The following is a 23712-nucleotide window of genomic DNA, read 5'->3' as shown; positions in this document are numbered from 1 at the left end:
ATTGCGTAAATTTCGCGTTCACTCAAGAAGTCGTAAGAAAATGACGCTACGAATGAAAAGGAGCTCCTGGCGATCGTTTGGACACTTGATAATTTGCGATCTTATCTGCATGGTGCAAGGAAAGTAAGGATTTATACTGATCATCAACCCTTAAAATTTTTTTAAGCAATCGCAACTACAATGCTAAGCTCAAGCGATGGAAAGCGTGTATCGAAGAATACACTTGTGAATTATCACAGGTCGGGAAAGACGGACATAGTCACCGATGCACTCTCCCGTATTAGAAAGGAAGTGGACGCACTCACTGACTCCATCGTTGCTCAACCAGTATCCTCTAAAAATGATCTGGAATATGAAACAAACACTGTCTAAGAGGGCACAGTGCATTCAGCTGACCAAAGTAGCTCAGACATAACAACGCATGTGAAACCACTAATAAATGTATTCAGAAATCAAATAATCCTTCGACAGGCCGTGAGTTTTGAGTGTAGTGAAGAGCCACATAAAGATTACAAAAAAATTGTAACGCTGCCTGCAATAAATTATGACTATCTAATTAATGCGTTAAAAAATTGCATCAGTTCGCTCTTTACAAGATTTTTATACCAATCATTTTTATGGGTATCAAATCAGAATAACACATTGTTTTATTGAGGATGTAACGCTAGCCGACAGAATCTACAGCATTATAGAAAGGAACATAAGCGTGTCCATCGTAATGCACGCGAAAATAGGGAACAAATCCTTTAGAATTATTATTCAAAATTCAAAAATACATTAAACAATGCATAATTTGCAAAAATACATAATTTGCAATATTATTCCCAATTAAAAACAAGACTTCCCCACACAATTGAAACTAACATTTGCCCTGTATTATATTAACGTTCCACACATTGTGGTTATAGACAAATAACGTGGATTTTTGCCACCACTAGTGGTAAATTATATTAGATCATTAGGGATTGAAATTTACTAAACGCCGACATAGCGCAGTGAAACAAATGGTCAAATAGATAGGTTGCATTCCAGAAATGTCTAAATTAGGAATGTGTAGCTATAACAGTGGAGAGATATTATAACACCATAAAATCCGCTGATGATTTTCTTTACAGAACTGCTCTGATTAATTACCAAGAGATGACAAGTTTTATGGAACGGACATACTATGGTATAAAGACTCTTCTACTATATGAACAAGGAACACCCAAAACACCAAAACTAGCTCGCCCCTCATGATTTCACACATGATGATGAATTGTTAATTTATATTAAACAAATTAAAGCCAAAGAAACCTCTATACAAAATAAATTGTTTCTCAATTGTAATACATACATATCTACCCAACGGCTTGGGTGACAATTTTTCAATATTCGTATTCAGTCCATCATCTTGGTTTAATTTCGATTTACTCCGTGGGCCGAGAGGAGGTATTCGAAGTTTTTCATTTCCACCAGGAAACTATAGCTTTAATTGACTGTGAATGTACTCATGCCATGAGTAGACTATAGCAATGGATAAATGTTATGGGTAAAAAGGACAATAATAGCCTTCCTTTGCCATCTGAGTTCATGCCTGCATTTTGAAAATAATCGCTTAAAAAATTTAAAAATTTAATCTTAAATACAATACAAAAAGGAACCCAAAAAATAGGAAATAATTATAAAAAGCTACCTTAAAAAATCAAACAAAAAATAATCCAAGATAAAGGTAACAAGTATGAAAATTTTACCTTCAAATAATACTAAAAGGGACACAAAATATGACACAAATAAAATTAAAAAATTGAAAAAAGTTAAACAAAAAATGCATTATAAAAGATCTAAGATTTTGTTTGACTATATCATATTTAAAAAAAAATAATAATATTTAAGTAAATAAGGCCAAAAATAAAATGTCGATTAAAAAAATCCAAAGATTAAACAAAATTGAATATTATGCTAATCAGCGCTAACATATTTTCCTCCATTTTTAATCAATTTTCAGAAAACGGAATCACAGTGCAAGAATTTTTTATTTGTAAAATAAATATATATGAATAGTGCTGGAATGTTTGTCCGGCATACCATAGTATTTTGTTTTTACAAAATGGTCAGGCTTAATCCCTTTATTGTTGTTTGTATTGTTTGTTTATTAGTGGAGAACGTTGGTAATGTTTACCAGGGGATAATGCAGGGAATACCTCGAAAAGGGCCACCAATCCACATCAGTTCCCTTGTTATACCCTCACCATACTGTGGAGGGTATATTAACTTTGTCATCCTGTTTGTAACTCCTCGAAATACTCATGTCAGACCCAACAAATTATATATATTCCTGATCAGCGTAAAATTCTAAAATTCGATTTAGCGATGTCCGTCTGTCTGACTGTTGTAATCACGCTATCTTTCGCTATTGAGATAGAAGGCTAAAATTTTGCACACATAATTATTTTTCTATTAGGCAGGTTAAGTTCGTAAATGGGCCATGTAGGTCCACGTTTTCAGATAGCCCCCATATAACGGTAACTCCCGATATTCTGTGTTTTGAAGATTTTAGTGACATTATTAACAGGTATTGTTTCAAATTTTGTATTTGTAGTTCGAAATGGATACTACAGCCTAAGACAGAAAACTGTCTGTTCAGGTCCACGTCTTCGTATAGCCCCCAATATAACGGTACCTCCCTATATTCGGTATTTTGATAATTTTAGCATCATTATTCACTGGAATTGTTTCAAATTATGTATATAGAGCTCGTAATGGGAGCTACAGTCTGTGACAGCAAATTGTCTATGCAGGTCCAGGTCTTCGTATAGCCCCCACACACCAGTATCTCCCTATATTCGGTATTTTGACGAGTTTAGGTACAATACCCACCGAAATTGTTTGAGACGCGTATTTGAAGTTCGTCATGGATGTTACAGCCTACGGCAGAAAATTGTCTATGCTGGTTTAAGTCTTCGCACAGCTCCGATATAACGCTACCTCCCTATATACGATATTTTGATGATTTTAGCTACATTAGTCACCGTTTATTTCAATTTTCCAATTTGAATATGGTAATGACTTATGACAAACAATACATAGTCCACGTCGTATAGACACCAATATAACGGTTATATTCGGTATTTTTAAGATTTTAACAGAATATTTTAAGGATTTTATTTCCTAATTCGTTTCAAATGGTGGAGGGTATTCAAAGTTCGACTCGGCCGAACTTACTGCTTTTTAAATTGTTTTTTGGTTTAGGATATTCTTCTCAGGAGTTATTTTAAAAATTACTCCTATGACAAAAAAAAAAACTCTTTACCCAAGTGACGAAATCGTAAGCATAATAGAGGAGGAACCAAAGAATTACATAAAACTAAAATTCTTTTGGAAAATATTCTAAATCTTACAACTGCACTTATAAACATTTTCTTCTTTCTCCATTTGTTCTGATTTCGTTTTACATTACCCCTTCGTCGACCGTGCCTTGTCTGTTAATAGCTCGCCCCTCGTGATTTCACCCATGGTGATGAATTGTTCTTTTCTAATAAACAAATTAAAGGCAAAGAAACCTCCAAAATTGTTTCTCAAAAGAGAAACGTTACTGACATTAAAAATGCCTAGAGCGAAGGGATTTTTGGCCAAGAGGTAAGATGGCTCATGCATAGATATCTACTCCCAACGGTTTGGGTGACCAGTTTTCAAAATTTGTATTCGATCCATTCGGGGATAAATTGGATTTGTTCTGCCTGGAATTGGAAAGCAAAATCACCAGTTGGTGTTGAGTCTGATGCTGATCTGACGCACCCGCTGAACCCAATAAGCTAAATGAAAGCAAACCCGGCAGGAGACTGAAAACTCCCTCGGAAGTCTAGCAAGTAACCCTCGTAAAGCAAGACTGGCGTCTTTATTAATACACTTCAAAAGATCGGTCTCTTAACAAAACAGAAGTAATATGAAATGAACGCTTCGAAATGAAAGTCCGCAATCCGGACAATCTCAATTATCCCACGCAAACTAAATTTTTTTTACCAAATTTTTAATTACAAGTTACGTTTGCAAATGGGCATGACAGTCCACGTTTTTTGTAGGTCCCATATGGTTGTACTCCCCGTTATTCGGTATGTGGGTGATTTAAGTCACATTTTCTAAGGGAATTATTGAAAAAAATATGTGTGTCACAGGATTGTCGGTATAGGTAAAGTTTTCTCATAGCCACCATGTAACAGTAGAGTATATGTACTCATAGAGTAGGAGTAGAGATAGAATAAACTGAATAAAACCCAATATTATACTGAGATTTTTTCCAAATTAATATTAAAAAAAAACAAGTAAAAAACATTAAGTTCGGCAGGATCGAATTTTGACTACGCTTCAATATTGGGTAAAGAAACCATTTTTATATAAAAGTATCTGGACCCAAACATGTTCCACTTTTAAACTACAAATGTCAGGAAGACCGTACCGTTGTATGTGCGCTATAGGGAAACGTGGACTTAGATATTTAACTTTGTGCCACCACAGCCAGAACCCATTATGAACTACAAATACCGAAAATCAACAAAACACCGAATATCGGGAGGTACTTTTATATGGCGGACCGATATATCTTATTTTCAATGCCAACCATCCTAGAGACAATGCAAATTATTGCGCCAAATTTTGAAGCTCTACGTTAAATAATGTAGACTGTATCGGGATTTCAAGACACAGAGAGACGGTCAACCTGCCGTAACTTGTATACGATTGTATCTTGAGTGAGCGTAGTTACTACACACATGTTTGAAAAAGTTATTTTACAAATTTATTTCATCTTCTTCTTAGGTTCGCTAAAATAAGTAAAATGCATTCCGATCGGATCTGATTTAATTTGCATGTACGATACATTTGTGTATATGACAGTTAAAAACAAACTCTATACCTAGAATGAGTTAGAAAGTAGTAAGTTCGGCCGGGCCGAACTTTGAATACCCTCCACCATTTGGAACGAATTTGAAAATAAAATCCTTAAAAAGTTCTGTTAAAATTTTAAAAATACCGAATATAGCCGTTATATTGGTGTATATATGACCTGAACCTATATAGGCATTGTTTGTCATAAGTCATTACCATATTCAAATTCGAAACTTGAAATAAACGGTGAATAATGTAGCTAAAATCATCATCGTTATATCGGAGTTATACGAACACCTGGACCTGCATAGATAATTTGTAGCTTCCATTACGAACTTGAAGTACGACATCTCAAACAATTTCGGTGAGTATTGTACCTAAAATTGTCAAAATACCGAATATAAGGATGTACTGATATATAGGGCTTATACGAAGACGTGGACCTGCAAAGACAATTTTCTGTCTTAGGCTGTAGTGTTCATTACGAACTTCACATACCAAATTTCAAACAATTACGGTTAATAATGTCGCTAAAATCATCAAAATACCGAATATAGGGAGGTACTGGTATATGGGGCATATACGAAGAACTGGACCTGCATAAACAATTTTCTGTCACAGACTTTAGTTCCCATTACGAAATCTAAATACGTAATTTGAAACAATTGCGGTGCTATACGGGCTATACGAAGACGTGGACCTGCAAATACAATATTCTGTCTTAGGCTGTAGTATTCATTACGAACTTCAAATACCAAATTTTAAGCAATTCCGGTTAATAATGTCGCTAAAATCATCAAAATACCGAATATAGGGAGGTACCGTGATATGGGGGCTATATGAAACTATGGACCTACATGACAGATTTACGCACTTAACCTGCCTACGGACAAAATAAACATGTGTGCAAAATTTTAGCCTTCTATCTCAATTCGTTCGAAAGATAGCGTAATTACAACAGACAGACAGACGGCTTAGAATTTTACGCTGATCAAGAATATATATACTTTGTTGGGTCTGGCATGAGTATTTCGAGGAGTTACAAACGGAATGACAAAATTAATATACCCTCCATAGTATGGTGGAGGGTATAAAAATATGCAAGTGTGTGATAACAAGAATGGCAACTTTTTTAATGGTTCTCAATTTGTTAATAAAAATGCTCAAAGTATTTTTGTTAATGTTACTTTTACAATATATGTTTCTATTTTATTTTTTGCTGTTATATGAACCAAGCTAACAGTCTGCAACTTTTCTTTTATAGGAGTTAAAAGCTAATATAACATCCGCAATGCCAAAGTTTACTGTATCAGCATTATCTCCTGGTGGAATTTACATTTTGACTCTTTATGCCTTCAATTCCAAAGGAAGGTCGGAACCGACGATATTGACAGCGTCAATGTTAGGCATGCCTGAGAAACAACTTATTGCAGAACCAGGTAAAAACTGATATATTAAAAATACAACGAAATAACATACCGATTTCTTCAGCAACCTTAAGAAATTTAAATAAAATACTATATTAATTAAAAATAATAAATTCAAACAAAACAAATTCAAGGAATTTTAAGCAAAACGCTCTCTTCAGAATTTATTATTGAGTCATTATTGCATGTATGCAATAATTTAAAGGCAGGCAATGTAAATCACTTGAACATATTCCCTTATACTTACTAATATTGGTAAAATTGTGGGGATAAAGTTTTCATTTCCATTGAATTCACGCCTAACGTGTGATCACGCCTGTTCAAATGTGGCTTAAATCGAAAAATAGGCAATGTTTAGATAAAAAATTGGACAATGTTATTGTCACAAGAGGATGCCACATCAGGAAAAAATGTGGCTCTTGATATAAAAATGTTAATAGATGTTTTTGGAAACTGGTACTAGAATGATACGAAAAGTATTTAAAGGTGCTAAATATGGTACCTGTAGAAATACAGGTAGATTTCAATTTACAATTTCAATACTTAGCGCAAGTGCTTATTTCAACGAATTTCGGTTTTAAAAGATACGATTGGCCGATATCAATTTTTGGTGCGAGATTAGGTGGGAGGAACCGAACCTGTGAGAATATACCCGAAAATAGACTTTTGGGCCAGCAACGAATCTAAAACGATTTTAGCTGGTTCAGCTTCCAGAATCTGAGGATACAGATCAGCGCCAAGTAGCAAGTCTATTGGGCTGTTATCAAAAGAATCCGCTAAATCTAAGTTAGGAATCCGAGTTTTCAAACTAGGTATTGGTGAATGCGACAACAATATTCCCTTAACCTTAGACATGACTAATGCATTCGTTTCTATAATTCTAGACGAATTTTTAGGGGAAGACAATTTGAGAGAACAAATATCTCTTGGTTTAACCGATTTCAATTCATTCTGTCCTGTTTTAACAGCATTAGCGGAAGGAGATAAAATGCCAACTGCATTTTTAAGTTTTTTTAGAAATCATAGTTACCTTAGATGAAGGATCGACTATAGCACGAGCGGGATAAATTTTTCCATTATGAACAATGAATTACAAACAAGTTTTTTGGAAGCAATACAGGATAGTGAAGATTTCAGATTTGTAAATTCGGCAGGAACCGGAGATGGTTTTGAGCAGGATACTGCAACTACTCTACTAATTTGTTGCCGATGGAGAAGGCTGTGATGTCTCTGTTTGCAATAATTGCAACTATATTTGCTATTTCAGTTTTTAACGACATGGCGGGTACGCAGGCAATTAATGAAAGATTATTTCCCTTTACAATGGAGAATTTTTCCTCAAACGGAAGTCTAACAAAACGAGGGCAGAGTCGTAGTACATGGCTCTGGTTACGACAAACAGGACAAGAGGTGCTCGGAAATGAATTGTTAGACCGAGGAGGAGGCGCACAGTTAGATGAAGGTGTTGATAACACTTTAGATTTGCAAGAATTTGTAAGTGAAACTATCGAAAACGACTTAGTCAAGTAGTTAGGTGAAGCGTCTATATTTGACAACGACTTTTCTGCGGACGAATTTCTACGCATACTCTCAATACACTGCAGTGTTTGTATTCTTTCTGTGAGGAAAAAATCTAAGTCGTTCCATGAAGACAAAGACGATTTGTCTTTAACACTTTGTTCCCACAAAGTTAAAGTTAGGTCTGGCAACCGCTGCGTTGAATATTTTTCAAACCCGAAACACTTTCCTTATCTAAAAAGGGTGGATTGAACAAATTCTTAAGATGCTTGTTCACCAGAACGCGCTTATTGTCATACGCATCCGACAAAGCTTTCCATGCTATAGAAAACTACAACTTGTGAGTGGAAACCTCGAGACAATTTCCCTAGCCTCACTCACTAATATTTATCCTCAACGACATTAATATTATCCAGCTGTGCAGTCTCGGATGTCGTGAGGTAAGATTTGCACTCATCATATGTGCACTTTACTTTGTTCCACATTTCCCGAAACTCTGAACTACGAATTTCGAGATTGTTGATAGTATACGTGGATTCATTTATGGACTCAAAAGATCCTACACATCTGAGAATCAAATCAGCGGCTCGATTAAAGCGAATAATTGGACTTATCGACATTTTGCAATGAGAGAAAATAAACAAAACGATAAGATATTTTATTTAAACCACAACTGAATAGAAGGAAATACTATGTGAATGACCACAAATTTTAAACCGCGCAAGCAAATTTTTCCAATAAGTGATGGAATCACTAAGAATTTAGCAAATTCAGTAAATTCAACAAATTTTTATTATTCAGATGGGGAATTTTTTCAGAATATACCGAATGTAAGGTGTATTCTTCCAAAAAAATATCCAAACCCAATGAAGACTCACAAATAATACAAACAACTATTAATTAATTGCCCAAACAAGTACAATATAGCCACAAAAGACAAACAGTTTCAACTAATATATGGTTAAAGTATATGTGCAATTAATGCCAAATGTAGGGTGAATCTGTCCAAAAATTCCAAAAACCCTACTGCCAGTTATTAATCTTTCCAAAGATTATCGAAAAACAATTTCTACAACAAATTACAAACATTCACAATTTTTGCTGTTTTACCCCACTGTGTGTAACCAACAAAGAGCAATAAAACACAAGCGACGTCGGCAGAGAAATGACTATGCGTAAGCAGCTACGCACCCACACAACAAGCGACGCCACAAACGATCCAACAGTGAATGTTGGAGATCAAAACACTGTTGCTATTTTACTAAAAAATAAAATCGACGCTTAAAAGGGCGCGTGGAATGATGTCGTAGTGTTGTTGTAATATTTGGTAATGCAAATTCTCAAGTGAGAATAGATCAACGTGGAGAAATAAATGAGGAAGAAGTACAACAAGAGCGAATTAGACTTTGTTAGTGAGGACGACAAAATAACCAAACGGCGAATAGACGGACTGTAGGGTGTGTTTGTTACTGCAAAAATGAGAATGGGGAATAACAACACCGAGTATGTTTGGTTGGCGAGAATTAGGCAACTTTTGTCATAAGTTATTACAATATTTAAATGCGAAACTTGAAACTAAAATCATCAAAATACCGAATATAGGGGGTACCGTTATATGGGGGCTATACGATGGCGTTGATCTGCACCGACAATTTTCTGGCATGGGCTGAAGTATCCATTACGAACTTCATATTCGAAATTTGAAACAATCCCGGTAAAAAATGTCGCTAAAGTCATCAAAATACCGAATATCGGGGGTACGGTATATGGAGGCTATACGAAGACGTGGACCTACATGGCCCATTTTCTGTTTTATGCTGCAGTATCTATTACGAACTTCAAATACCAAATTTAGAACGATTCCGTTAAATAGTGTCGCTAAAATACCGAATATCGGGGGGTACCGTTATATCGGGGCTATATGAAGACGTGGACCTACATGGCTTATTTTTTGATTAAGGATGTAGTATTCATTACGAACTTCAAATACGAAATTTGAAACGATTCCGGTAAATAATGTCGTTAAAATCATCAAAATACCGAATATCGGGGGGTACCGTTATATGGGGGCTATAAGATAACTTGGACCTACATGGCCCATTTAGCCTTCTATCTCAATTTGTTCCAAAGATAGCGTGATTACAACAGACAGACAGACAGGCGGACAGACGGACATGGCTATATCGTCTTAGAATTTTACGCTGATCAAGAATATATATACTTTGTTGGGTCTGACATGAGTATTTCGAGGAGTTACAAACGGAATGACAAAATTAATATACCCTCCATAGTATGGTGGAGGGTATAAAAACGGCACAAAGCACAAAATATGTTTATATGATCAACGCAACGTAGGGTGATCAGTACAACCAATAAATTAGTGCATAACAAAAGTGGACTGTATGTAAGTATAGGCAAGAACACACGCGTAGGGTGATTGAAGCTCGACCAATGCTGTTACTTGGAAAAAATTAAAAAAAAGTATGCACTAACAACCACGGGTAGTTCACTTGAACAAGAATCTGAATTTACGTACCTGATTGTAAGATGGTGATTATGATGATGAGAGATGATCCAAGTAATCTCCATGCAAATAAAGGGAGCAACGACAAACGCAAGGCAACAGGCTTGGTCGGCTCGATGCGACCTATCTGGGATTGAGATGGTGGTGTGGGAAATGTGTACTACAATTTTACGAAGAGTGCTAAAGAGTATTAAATTTGGTAATGGGTGATGAAATAGAGCTGAAATCCTGAAATTTGAAATGCATGTCATTATTGGCGTCCTAGATTTGTACGAAAAGTACTAAATGAGTGAAAGAATAGGTCTGGAATCAAGGTGTATTTATAAGATGTATGCATCAGATACAACAACTTACATTTTACAATAACAACATTAAGGTTATAAAAACTATTAAATCATTGTGACAAATGAATTTCATAGAAAAATACCAAAACAAATTGTAACAATAAAAAATTAGCTTTCTTTCAAAATATTTCTCCACCACTTGAGAACTTGAAAATTTTCAAAAAAATCCGGAAACTGCCACTTAATTGAAAACCGCTACATGGGGACTATACAATGACGTGGACCAGCTTACGAATTTTTTTGTCATATACTGTGTACCCATTTCGAACTTCAAATACGAAGTTTGAAACGATTCCGGTAAATAATGTGTCTGCATTACGAACTTACGAAAATTATAAATAATTCCGGTAAATAATGTCGCTAATGTCATGAAAATGCAGAATATCGGGAGGTACAGTTATATGGGGGCTATTTGAGAACGTGGACCGACATGGTCCATTAACGAACTTAACCTGCCTACTGGTAAACTATGCATGTATGCAATGTATGTAATTTTAGCCTTCTATCTCAATTCGTTCGAAAGATAGCGTTATTAGAACAGACGGCAGACAGACGGACATCGCTAGATCGCCTTAGAATTTTATGCCGACCCAGAATATATATACTTTGTAGGGTCTATTATGAAGATTTCGAGGAGTTACAAACGGAATGACAAAGTTAGTATTCCATAGAATGGTGAAGGGTATAAAAAAGAAACGCCCCAAACGACGAAATGTTTTTGCAATAAATTGCTATTGAATTGTAAAACTCAAACTTTTCTTTGTTAGCGCACAATTCTAAGGCGATTCAGAGAGTTCCGTCTAACTTTGCGTTTGCCCTTTTGTATGGCTACCAATCTGTTGTAGTAAGAAGTTTTTCGAACGGATCGGTTGAAGTTGCTAACATTTTGCATATAATGCAATACGATTAAGAATTAACAATTCTGGTATTTAGAGTAATGTAATGTGTAGAATACTTCCATATAAATGCAGCCGAGAAACAAGGAAGTAACCAACAATTTCACACGTATTTTTTGTATTTATTGATATATTTCGTAAATAATTATTAGTTTGCAAAAAGGTCATAATTTTCAACAGTTTTTTGGCGTATGAACGCAATGTTATGTCACGGCTTCTTTTAATGGAGACATCATTTCGTCTTCTTTAAAAATAAACGATTTCGTAGATAATTCCATCGCCTTCTTCTATTGAACATGTTCTCGTTTTTGTCCTTTGGAACAAAAATGTATCTTCTCCATAGCTTCTATTTATAAATAATACACGTTCACTGTTTTATTCATGGAATTCATCGAAACAAAAAGTTATTTATTTTCATGAAAGGTAAGGTCGAAATTGAAATTGACAACTTAGTTCTCAAACAAAAATGAAAAATGAAAAAAGTTAAAAAAAGTAATTGTACTAAAAGTATTAAGTTTGGTATTGGATGAAGGGATAGGGTTGGAATCATCAAATTTGAATTTGGAAATGTGTAATATGAAATATGAAAATTACTAAGCGGTAGAATTTGAGTATTGTGTGAAATATGCTTCATAATTGTACGAAAAGTACTAAATTGTACTTAATTTGGTACTGTGTGAAGGAATATTGCTAACATTCTGAAATTTGATATAAATGTCACTAGTGGGGTCAGTGGTTCAGATATGGATGTGTGTAAAAAGCTAAAATCCTGAAGTTTGAAATGGATGTCATTCTTGAGGTCTGTGGTTGAGAAGGATTGAGATATAGAGGTGAAGTGAAGATATATCTCTTGGTATCTGATTTTGAGATATGGGTGTAGCTTGTGTATCTAGTGTTGAGATATGGGTGTAGCTGCGTACTATAATTATTTGAATAGTTCTAAATGGTACTAATTTTAAGTCACTGTTGGTGTCTAGGATGGAGAGGTGAGGATTGTTTTGGATATACGTACTAGTCTAAAATATGCTATTGAGGTCACTGTTGCTTTACAAATGGACACGTTAATATAGCTTTGGACACGGAAATTGGATGTTGGTCCATTCTGACATAGTGTTACTAATACCCCCTCGGTTACCTTCAGAATGAAAGATTTTGAAGACTCTTTCTTCTGCTTTCCAAAAAGGGAAAAACTTGAAAGTCCAATAATGGAATTTCTTCCACCTATAACGAACGAGCAGCGTGCTAATATCGACAATGTGGCAAGTTTGAGAATAAGCTCGGCATCTACTTTGATGGAATTGAAGTCAGCAATGGAAATTAATCACTTAGTATGTTTCCTCATTTTGGACAGATTTAAATGATTTTTCTACAGGGAGAATGAAGGTGAAGGAGTAACGCAATGTAGATGTTAAGGATAGAAACAGTCGGAAGCTAGAACACTGAACATATTTCCCAGGAGCAGCAGACGAGGAGCTCTAACCATAGTAGGGAATATGCGGCACAAATGACAGTGACAATTGAGAAGGAATAATACATATATTATTGATTCAACATAATCAGCAAAGGTGAAGATATGAATCAAAAAAACCAACATGAAAATATAAGTTAACCTGTTGGCAAATAAGGTGAGGAAGGAGGAAGATAGTGCAAAGGCAACACAACCAATTATTTTCCTCACATCGCAGCTCATGACAGTTTCATCAAAGTCGAAACATATAGAAAATAACATCATGGATGTTTTAACGGATGCTCATAATTATCGAATACTTCCTAGTAGATGAATCATCAGAAGCTAGTGATCTAGAGTCAACCATCATCGCCAAACTTGGAGACAAATGGCAAGAAATAAAAAAGTCAATGGATTTTTACTCCAGGCAATTTAGGCTCTGGAACTTTAGAGTTTGGGTCAGATTGTATTTAAAAAGAAAAACCTTTAAAATATATTACGGTTATTACGAGAACAAAACAATAATGCGCATATTTGAGATTTAAGCCACTGAATTCCACAATCTCATCTAGTAAACTCGTCTTGCTCAACAAAATATTAAACAACACCTATGATACACATGCTGCTGAGCCCGTCACATTACACCAGCAGTTAATAACCATTAAAATCGGTATTCTTCCACAACTACTGAGATCGACAGTCATTCACCATCAGCTATTTAGCTCTTTGTACTGGAATTGGAGTAGCCATATAATCATACGTTATTGTCCAGACAGTTTCTTGGACGTGGTTCAAAAGAACATATTTTTTTGCTTAGACATTTTTTACTTTTTATACCCTCCACCATAGTATGGAGGGTATATTAAGTATAGCCCCTATATAACGCTACCTCTCGATATTCGGTATTTTGATGATTTTAGCGACATTATTAACCGGAATTGTTTCAAGTTTGGCATTTGAAGTTCGAAGTGAATACTACAGCCTAAGACAGAAAATTGTTTGTGCAGGTCCACGTCTTTGTATAGATCCGATATAACGATACCTCCCGATATTCGGTAATGGTTTCTAGCTTCGGTTGCAGAACAGTGAACATCTAAGTTCACTTTTCCCTATAGCGCACATATAACGTTTCTCACCGATATTCGGTATTTTGATAATCACAGTCACATTTTCTCATTAAATTACTTCAGATTTGATATTTAATATGATTTGGTAGATAAAAATCCTTGAAGCATAAAATTGTATATTGTTGCCCATATTCGACGGACCTTTGGGCCCTTTGGGACCATTCCAATCGACGAGGCTTGTCCGCAGGCAACATTCTTTGCGTCAATTGAATTTTGTACGGGAACAAATGCAAATCAATGCGAATAATCCGTTGTACAGTGGACCGAGCCATGCCCAACTGCTGAGAACGGCGTTTTTGGGATGTTCTTGGGGACCTCTCAACACTGGCTCGTACGGCAGCGATATTCTCGGCCGATCGCCTTGTTCGACTTTTATATGGCCTCTTCGGATTAGAAAGAGCCTTATCAGTCGAAAATTTTTCGTATAAAAGCTTAATGGTGTTCTTAGACGGCGCACTTCTCACATTTTTTAAAAGCACGTTGAGTTTTCACAATTTACTTCTTCTGTTGAATGTAAATTTCAACTATTTCAGAGCGCTCGCGTGGCGTGTATTGGTTCATGGTAAAAACCTGCTTGGACTGACGCTTCAAACGCGATATGTCATTAAGCGAAAGTTATGGCGTTGCCAGATGGGCCCGTCGAATATGGGCAACCCTGTATAACTGCTTCACCCACTTTATGTTTTTATACCCTCCGATATCCAGGGTATATTAAGTTCATCATTCCGCTTGTAACTCATAGAAATAATAATTTTAGATCCAACAAAGTATATATATCTTCTTGATCAGCGTAAAATTCTAAGACGATTTAGCACTGTTCGTCTGTCCGTCTATTGTAATCACGCTACAGTCAAAACGAATGAAGATAGGAAGCTAAAATATTGCACAGATCTGTCCTTTGTCTGCAGGCAGGTCAAGTTGTAAGATGGGCTATATCGCTCCATGATATCGTATAGCCCCCATATAAAAAAATTTTCGTAGACATGTCCATGTCTTCGTATAATCCCCATAAAACGGTTTTCATTTAAGTGGTAGTTTTTGGAATTTTTTTTGAAATTTTTCAATTTCCTTCGATATGGTGGAGGGTATTAAAAGTGGTAAGGGTATTATGTCTTTGTGAATTTATTTGTAACATGCAGAAGGAAGCGAGATAGACCCATAGTTACTTTTGAGGATTTCAATAGAATCACTTTCTGAGTTGATTTATGCATGTCAGTCCGTCTGTCTGTCCGTCCATCCGTCTGTCCATGCATTCTTGTGAACAAAATTCAGATCGCATTTATTATCCGATTAAGATGAAATTTTCCAAACAACATTTGTTTGCCCCGAGGACGAACCCTATTGAAATTGGAGATAATCGGTAAAAAATTAGATATAGCTTCCATATATATCTTCGTTCGATCGGTTCAGATATAGCTATAGTTCCCATATATATTGTTCATCCGATTTGTTATTTTTGTCCTCCGCAGCCGTAAAATTCAATCTGTAACAACAATGTTTGGGGAAATATATCAAATGCAGCACAGAAATACCTTTGCTAAATGTTATCGATATATATCTTTATCTGATTTCAAATTAATTTTGCACCAAATGGGCAAAACAAGTCCGAATTTAAAAAATACAAATGCTTCGTCATATTTAGTCCTTTCAACTTTAAATTACAATTAAAATCATAGCGTGTATTATTAAATTCTCCCAGAAAATCTTTTAATTGTTGGAGCTCTACAAAATTAGAAAATTATCTGAAAATCCACACATGGAGTTCTTTACCCTCTGGAAGATGATTGTCTACATAGGTCTCCGATATGGCATATCTCCCATATAACGATACCTCCCTGCATTCGGTATTTTGATAATTTTGCCAACATTTTCCAAAGGAATTGTTTGAAAATCCACACAAGGAGTTCTTTCTGAGTAATTTACTCCCTGGAAGATAATTGTCTGTATAGGTCCACCATATCGTATAGCCCCCATATATTCGGTATTTGGATGAATTTAGCCAAATTTTTAAATGAAATTGTCTGAAATTCTACATTAGGAATTCTTTCTGAGTACTTTAGCACCTGAAAGAAAATTGTCTATATAGGTCTTCGATATCGTATAGCCTCCATGCAACGTTACCCCCCGATATTCGGCAAAAGGGGTTCCTCCTGAGTACATTACCCCTTACAAGGGAATTGTATAAATAGGTCCACGTTTTAGTATAGCGCTCATATAACGATACCCCCAGATATTCGGTATTTTCATGATTCTCGCGATATTTTTCAACGGAATTATTTTAAATTTTGTATATAAAGTTTGGAACGGTTACTACAGCCTATGACACAAATTATTTATATATTATTTATACTCCCCATATGGCTGTATTTTTTGCCAGCATTTTTTTGGAAATTTTTTCTTCCAAATGGTGGAGGGTATAAAAAGTTTGGCCTGGAAGCTAAAATTTTGCACAGATCTCTCTTTTGTCTGCAGGCAGGTCAAGTTCGAAGATGGGCTATATCGGTCCACGATATCGTATAGCCCCCATATAACGGTACCCCCGATATTCGGTATTTTGATGATGTTAGCCACATTTTTCAATGGAATTGTCTGAAAATCCACACAAGTTGTTCCTTGCGGGTACTTTATACCTCGGCAGAGAATTATCTATATAGGTCCACAATATCGTATAGCCCCCATATAACGGTACCCCCATGGTATTCGGTATTTTGATGATTTTAGCCACATTTATTAATGGAATTGTCTGAAATTCCACAAAAGGAGTCCCTTGTGAGTACTTTACCCCCTGAGAGAGAATTGTCTATACAGGTCCACGATATCGTATATCCCCATATAACGGTACCCCTCGATATTCAGTATTTTGATGATTTTACCCACATTTTTCAACGGAATTGTCTGAAAATCCACACAAGTAGTTCCTTGTGAGTACTTTACCCCCTGAGAGAGAATTGTCTATACAGGTCCACGATATCGTATATCCTCATATAACGGTACCCCGCGATATTCAGTATTTTGATGATTTTACCCACATTTTTCAACGGAATTGTCTGAAAATCCACACAAGTAGTTCCTTGTGAGTACTTTACCCCCTCAAAAAGAATTGTCTATATAGGTCCACGATATCGTATATCCCCCATATAAGTGTACCCCCCGATATTCCGTATTTTGATGATGTTAGCCACACTTTTCAATGGAATTGTCTTAAAATCCACACAAGTAGTTCCTTGTGAGTACTTTACCCCCTGAGAGAGAATTGTCTATACAGGTCCACGATATCGTATATCCCCATATAACGGTACCCCTCGATATTCAGTATTTTGATGATTTTACCCACATTTTTCAACGGAATTGTCTGAAAATCCACACAAGTAGTTCCTTGTGGGTACTTTATACCTCGGCAGAGAATTATCTATATAGACCCACGATATCGTATAGCTCCCATATAACGGTACCCCGCGATATTCGGTATTTTGATGATTTTAGCCACATTTACCAATCGTATTGTCTGAAAATCCACTGACGAAGTTCTTTGTGAGCACTTTACCCCTGAAACGGAATTGTCTATATAGGTCCACAATATCGTATATCCCCCATATAACGGTACTCCCCTATATTCGGTATTTTGATGATTTTAGTCACTTTTTCCAATGGAATTATCTGAAAATCCACACAAGGAGTTCCTTGTGAGTACTTTACACGCAGACATAGATTTGTCTTTATAGGTCTACAATATCGTGTATCCCCCCATATATCGGCACCTTCCTATATTAGATATTTTAAAGATTTTAAAGAATTTTTAATGGATTTTATTTTTTGAAAATTTTCTAATTCGTTCCAAATGGTGGAGGGTATTTAAAGTTCGGCCCGGCCGAACTTACTGCTTTTTTACTTGTTCTTGTTCAGTGCTGTCAATTGCATGACTAAAGCTGCTAGTTTGAAATTTACCTATAAAATCTTGAGTTTCATAACCATCAAACTTAGATTCTTTAAATGCATTATCACTCAAAAATTCTTTTACGGGATTTCCTTGATTTCTTGAAAGAGATAAAACTTTTTTTAATGCTACTTTAATAATAAACTTTCTTTGTAAGAAGTATCCAAATTATATTGTTGTACACATCTTTAAAGAACTTTTAAGGAAAGAAATTGGAAATGGGTGGCAGATATTAGCTAAAACTGAAAAAAGTATCTTTGATAAATGTGGAACGTACCCAATATAAGTTAGTGTAATATCGAACAACTTATTATTGACCTTTGATTTCATTTTAATTATTCCTTTACCAATGACATCTAACATTGCACTACCGGCGACTTTAATAATACATGCTGAACTTTTAGAAAGTTGTAAATGGTCGTCTATTATTGTCGGTTTGCGCCAAAATCTGAATTTTTTTCTTTCCAAATTAAAGGTAAATTTTGCTGTTAAGCCGCAATTGCTCCAGAATTTCTTTCTTTTTTTGCCATCATTTACCCATTCCCCACAATCGAGTACTTAATGGCCATTCTTATAATAATAAAATTACAAACACTCCTTTTCCCGTTAGATTTGCAATTATTGTTTTTAGAAATTATTTTCTTGATATCGTTATCAAAGGCATTAACATACTTGCCGTTTATTTGGTACAGTTGAGCGGTTATTTCAATTATTATATTATGTCAAATTATTTTCTTCCTTTATAGTCAGAAGCATTAAATTCATTTGGCAAAGTTTTAAAAATTCTACATACTAATAATAAAACTTGGTATAGTTTACTTTCTTTTCCTCCTTTCATTCCGTTATTGAGTTCTGTCCACAAGCTTTTAAGTTTTGCAACTTGTAGTCTTACATCCTCAATTGAATGAAGTCAATGTTTGTAAAAGAGAAAAAATCGATGCAGATCTTAAAAAATTGATCATTTGATTTTGCCTCGAACAGAATCATTTGGGATTACCAAGCTTCAGCAGCACTTTTTTATCCATTTTTATACCCTCCACCATACTGTGGAGGGTATATTAATTTTGTCATTCCGTTTGTAACTCCTCGAAATACTCATGTCAGACCCAACAAAGTATATATATTCTTGATCAGCGTAAAATTTTAAGACGATTTAGCCATGTCTGTCTGTCTGTCTCTCTGTCTGTTGTAATCACGCTATCTTTCGAACAAATTGAGATAGAAGGCTAAAATTTTGCACACATGTATATTTTCCAGTAGACAGGTTAAGTTCGTAAATGGGCCATGTAGGCCCAAGTTATCATATAGCCCCCATATAACGGTACCTCCCGATATTCGGTATTTTGATGATTTTAGCGACATTATTCACCGGAATTGTTTCAAATTTGGCATTTGAAGTTCGTAATGGATACTACAGGCTAAGACAGAAAATAATCAGTGTAGGTCCACGTCTTCGTATAGCCCCATATACCATACCCCCCGATATTCGGTATTTTGATGATTTTAGCGACATTATTTAACGGAATCGTTCCAAATTTGGCATTTGAAGTTCGTAATAGATGCTGCAGCATAAAACAGAAAATACGCCATGTAGGTCCACGTCTTCGTGTAGCCCCCATATACCGTACCCCCCGATATTCGGTATTTTGATGATTTTTGCGACATTATTTACCGGGATTGTTTCAAATTTCGCATGTGAAGTTCGTAATGGATACTTCAACCCATGTCAGAAAATTGTCTGTGCAGGTCCACGTCTTCGTATAGCCCCCATATAACGGTACCCCCTATATTCGGTGTTTTGATGATTTTAGCTACATTATAAACAGATTTTTCTTCAAGTTTCACATTTAAATATTGTAATAACTTATAACAAATTTGCGTATGCAGGTCCAAGTCGTATAAGCATTCTGTATTTTTAAGATTTTAACAGAATTGTTAACGGATTTTATTTCTTGGAAATTGCCAAATTTGTACCAAATGGTGGAGGGTATTAAAAGTTCGGCCCGGCCGAACTTACAGCTTTTTTACTTGTTTTCTACTACGCTTGCTGTCACAGTCTAAGCATAACTATTTGCTTTCCTATACAAATCAGATTTTCCTTTATACAACTTCTGCCGTCAGTAGATGGTGGACTTGCATTTTTATACCCTTCACCATAGTATGGAGGGTATATTAAGTTTGTCATTCCGTTTGTAACACCTCGAAATATAAATTTTAGACCCCACAAAGTATATATATTCTTGATCAGCATAAAATTCTATGTCGATTTATCACTGTCCGCCCGTCTATCCGTCTGTCCGTCTGTGGAATTCACTCTAGCTTCCGAACGAAATGAAATAGGTTGATAAAATTTCACTCAAATGTGTACTATGTCTGCAGGACTTTTGTTATTGAAAATGGGCTATGTAGGTCCACGTCTTCGTATAGCCCCCATATAACGGTACCTCCCGATATGCGGTATTTTGATGATTCTAGCGACATTTTTTACCGGAATTGTTTCAAAATTAATATTTAAAGTTCGTAATAGATGCTACGGCTTAAGACAGAAAATGGACCATGCAGGTCCACGTCTTCGCACAGCCCCCATATAACGGTACCTCCCGATATTCGGTATTTTAATGACTTTAGCGACATCATTTACCGGAATTGTTCCAAATTTAGTATTTGAAGTTTGTAATAGATACTACAGCATAAAACAGAAAATGGGCCATGTAGATCCACGTCTTCGCATAGCCCCCATATAACGGTACGACCCGATATTCGGTATTTGGATGATTTTAGCTACATTATTTACCGGAATTGTTTCAGATTTTGTATTTAAAGTTCGTAGTGAATGCTACAGCCTATGACAGAAAATTGTCTGTGCAGGTCCACGCCTTCGTTAGGCCCCATATAACGGTATCCACCGATATTCAGTATTTTCATGATTTTAGCGACATTATTTACAGGAATTGTTGCAAATTTCGCATTTGAAGTTCGTAATGGATATTACAGCCTATGACAGAAAATTGTCTGTGCAGGTCCACGTCTTCGTATAGCCCCCATATAACGGCACCCCCCGATATTCGGTATTTGGATGATTTTAGCTATATTATGAACAGATTTTTTTCAAGTTTCGCATTTGAATATTGTGATATCTTGTAACAAAAGTTGCCTATGCAGGTCCACGTCATCGTATAGACTCTAATACACGGCTACATTACGTATTTTCAAGATTTTAACAGAATTTTTAACGGATTTTATTTTGTTGAAAATTGTTAAATTTATACCAAATGGTGGAGGGTATTCAAAGTTCGGCCCAGCCGAACTTACAGCTTTTTTACTTGTTCAGTTTACTTGCTGTAACATCAATCGCTTCTTCATAGTAGTCTAATAAATCGCGCATCTTCCGTTTCAATATTGCATAATCTGTTTTAATTTCTAGAATCTTATTTTTTTTTAAATCCGTTATTCTTCAAGTTATGTTCTTGGATCTTGAAATTTTAACTAATTCTTTTCAATTATTTGAGGCTTATTGGAATAAATCAATTTTTTATGTCTTCAAAAATTTTATTTCTTTAGTTTTGAAGTTCTATTAAACAATTTTTAATTAATTTTTCACAGATTTCTGAGCACATAACCTTTTGAAGTGTAAGTTTTATTAGGAATGAATACAAATGAAAAGAGTTTGAGTTCAACTTACAAAATAGAAAGCCAAATGCTACTATCTTCAATTACTTATTTATATGAACAGTACTCTGACGCATATTAACACATGATTTGTTTTTGCGATTTATTTTCATCATAAAAATAATAATTACAATAAAATTAGCCTCAGTGCCATAGGCATTGGAGAGTCAAGTTGGCAAAAAATCATTTGTTTACATGTATAATTAAGAAATTAGCATACTTTAAACAATCAAATAATGGGCCCACACATTCTTCAACATTACGCATTAAATGTTTCATTTAATCGGGATTTGAACATTGATAATTTTGTTTATAATTTTATTTGTTGGTGTAAATTGTCGAATGCTTTACTTTCAGAATATTCAACCCTTTGTTTTAAATTTTCACTATGACAGAATGATACATTCAGTTAATAGGATTACGTATATAGAACTGGTGTTCTCTATAAGAAAATGATGTATAATGTCCAATGTAATATACATGTTTGAAAATACATTCATAGATTAACAATCTAAAAAGGTAAAGTCGTGAAAAGTAAAGTTGGAAAAACGTTTTTGTGTAAGGATATCGTTGGAAATCTAATGGGTGAATTTGCAACTTTTCAATTGACAACTTTTATAATAACCATAAATTATTTCCAAATAATTCCAATGAATCTGAACAAGCGCTTGAAATGTCAGAAATTTAGTCCATTGATTAACCTTACAGGGTGGTGACAAAATTGGTACCACACTAGGTTTCATTCCAAAAAAATACTAAGTATTTTACAAAACTGGCCTCTCGAATTTCCTCCGCATCAACATGAACACTGAAGCTATTATCAAATCGACAATGAGGCCTAAGTCTCATAATTGGGTTATTTTTCAGAGTCAATAAAAGTTTTTTTTTTTTTCAAATATCAACGTTATATATATGGTTTGACTCAATTTTCATGTTTGAATGGATACAGTAGACAAATATCGTCAGCAATGGATCCAGAAAGCTGTACTCTGGAACCCCATACTTTACATAATTAGCACAACGTCTTTCTTCCTGGATTTCAACAAATTGAACTAATTCGGTTTGTAAATAGCTCTTCAATAAAGACAGCTCTCTCTCCTGCATATCATAATTCTGCAATTTTTTAATTAAAATGTTGTGACCAATAAGATCGAAAACTTTACTAAGATCATAGAAATACTTTATATTTCTCATTTACTTATATTAATTTTTTATACTTCATGATATTTATTAATTAATATAAAGTATATTGATGCATCGTTTTTTTTTTCAAGGAACACGCAGCGAATCTGATTTCTTCGTAGCTCCTATAATATCATTGACTCTTGGTTTGACAGTGACAATCCTAATTACAGGACTTGGCGTTATATTTGCTCTTAGAATTCCATTTCGCAAAAGGGACCGTCACCAAAAAGACTATTGCAACGATCACACTCAACGTAGTATGACTCCGGAAATAAGTGAAAAAAGTTCGGAAGAGAAGGACATCGACGCAAATGATGACGACAAAAATCCAGATGTAATACCGGAGTCTATTAACACTGACATGCAAGTAAGTATTAACCAAAAATCTGGATTCCCTTTACTAAACCTTGTTATTTATTTCACCAAAAAGTTTCTATAAATTCTCCAGGAAATCTTTAGCCACATTAAAGTAGGCCTTGGAAGCAAGAAGTTCTATATAATCCGATTTCTTTATTAATTTATTCCTCCTCGTGGAATAGACTCGTATATTTAATGCCCCTTTTTGGTTGTGAGTGAAAGTGAGTTATTATTATCATAATTATTTATTGCAAGAGTAAATTTATAACAAGTAGAAACGGTTTAATTTTTAATATCCTCATCATGAGGTAAAAAAGCCATTAAAAATAAAGATATGTGTATTGAAATTTGGGTCAAAATTACAATTTTATCAGTAAAATGTCTTCAAAATGGTGTAAAGTCGATGGTATGGTTAACGAGT

The 23712-nt window shown here is 35.1% G+C and overlaps 1 protein-coding gene across 3 annotated transcripts in view; it reads left to right on the top strand.

Moving 5' to 3' along the window:
- LOC101896953 (hemicentin-1) overlaps window positions 1-23712 on the top strand; it is a 1222160-nt gene that overhangs the window by 1153235 nt on the left and 45213 nt on the right. For 2 of the 3 annotated variants that reach the window (XM_059126810.1, XM_059126809.1), the window contains exons 13-14: window positions 6128-6302; window positions 23024-23301. In XM_059126810.1, coding sequence (XP_058982793.1) covers window positions 6128-6302; window positions 23024-23301 — 453 coding nt within the window. Of the gene's footprint in view, window positions 1-6127; window positions 6303-23023; window positions 23302-23712 lie in introns of those variants that run through there. The other variant, XM_059126813.1, reaches the window with a different exon arrangement.

Source organism: Musca domestica, unplaced genomic scaffold (assembly GCF_030504385.1).
Source record: "Musca domestica strain aabys unplaced genomic scaffold, Musca_domestica.polishedcontigs.V.1.1 4, whole genome shotgun sequence".
Lineage (NCBI taxonomy): Eukaryota > Metazoa > Arthropoda > Insecta > Diptera > Muscidae > Musca > Musca domestica.
Note: the sequence above shows the minus strand (reverse complement) of the source record. Positions and strands in the feature narration are given on the sequence as shown.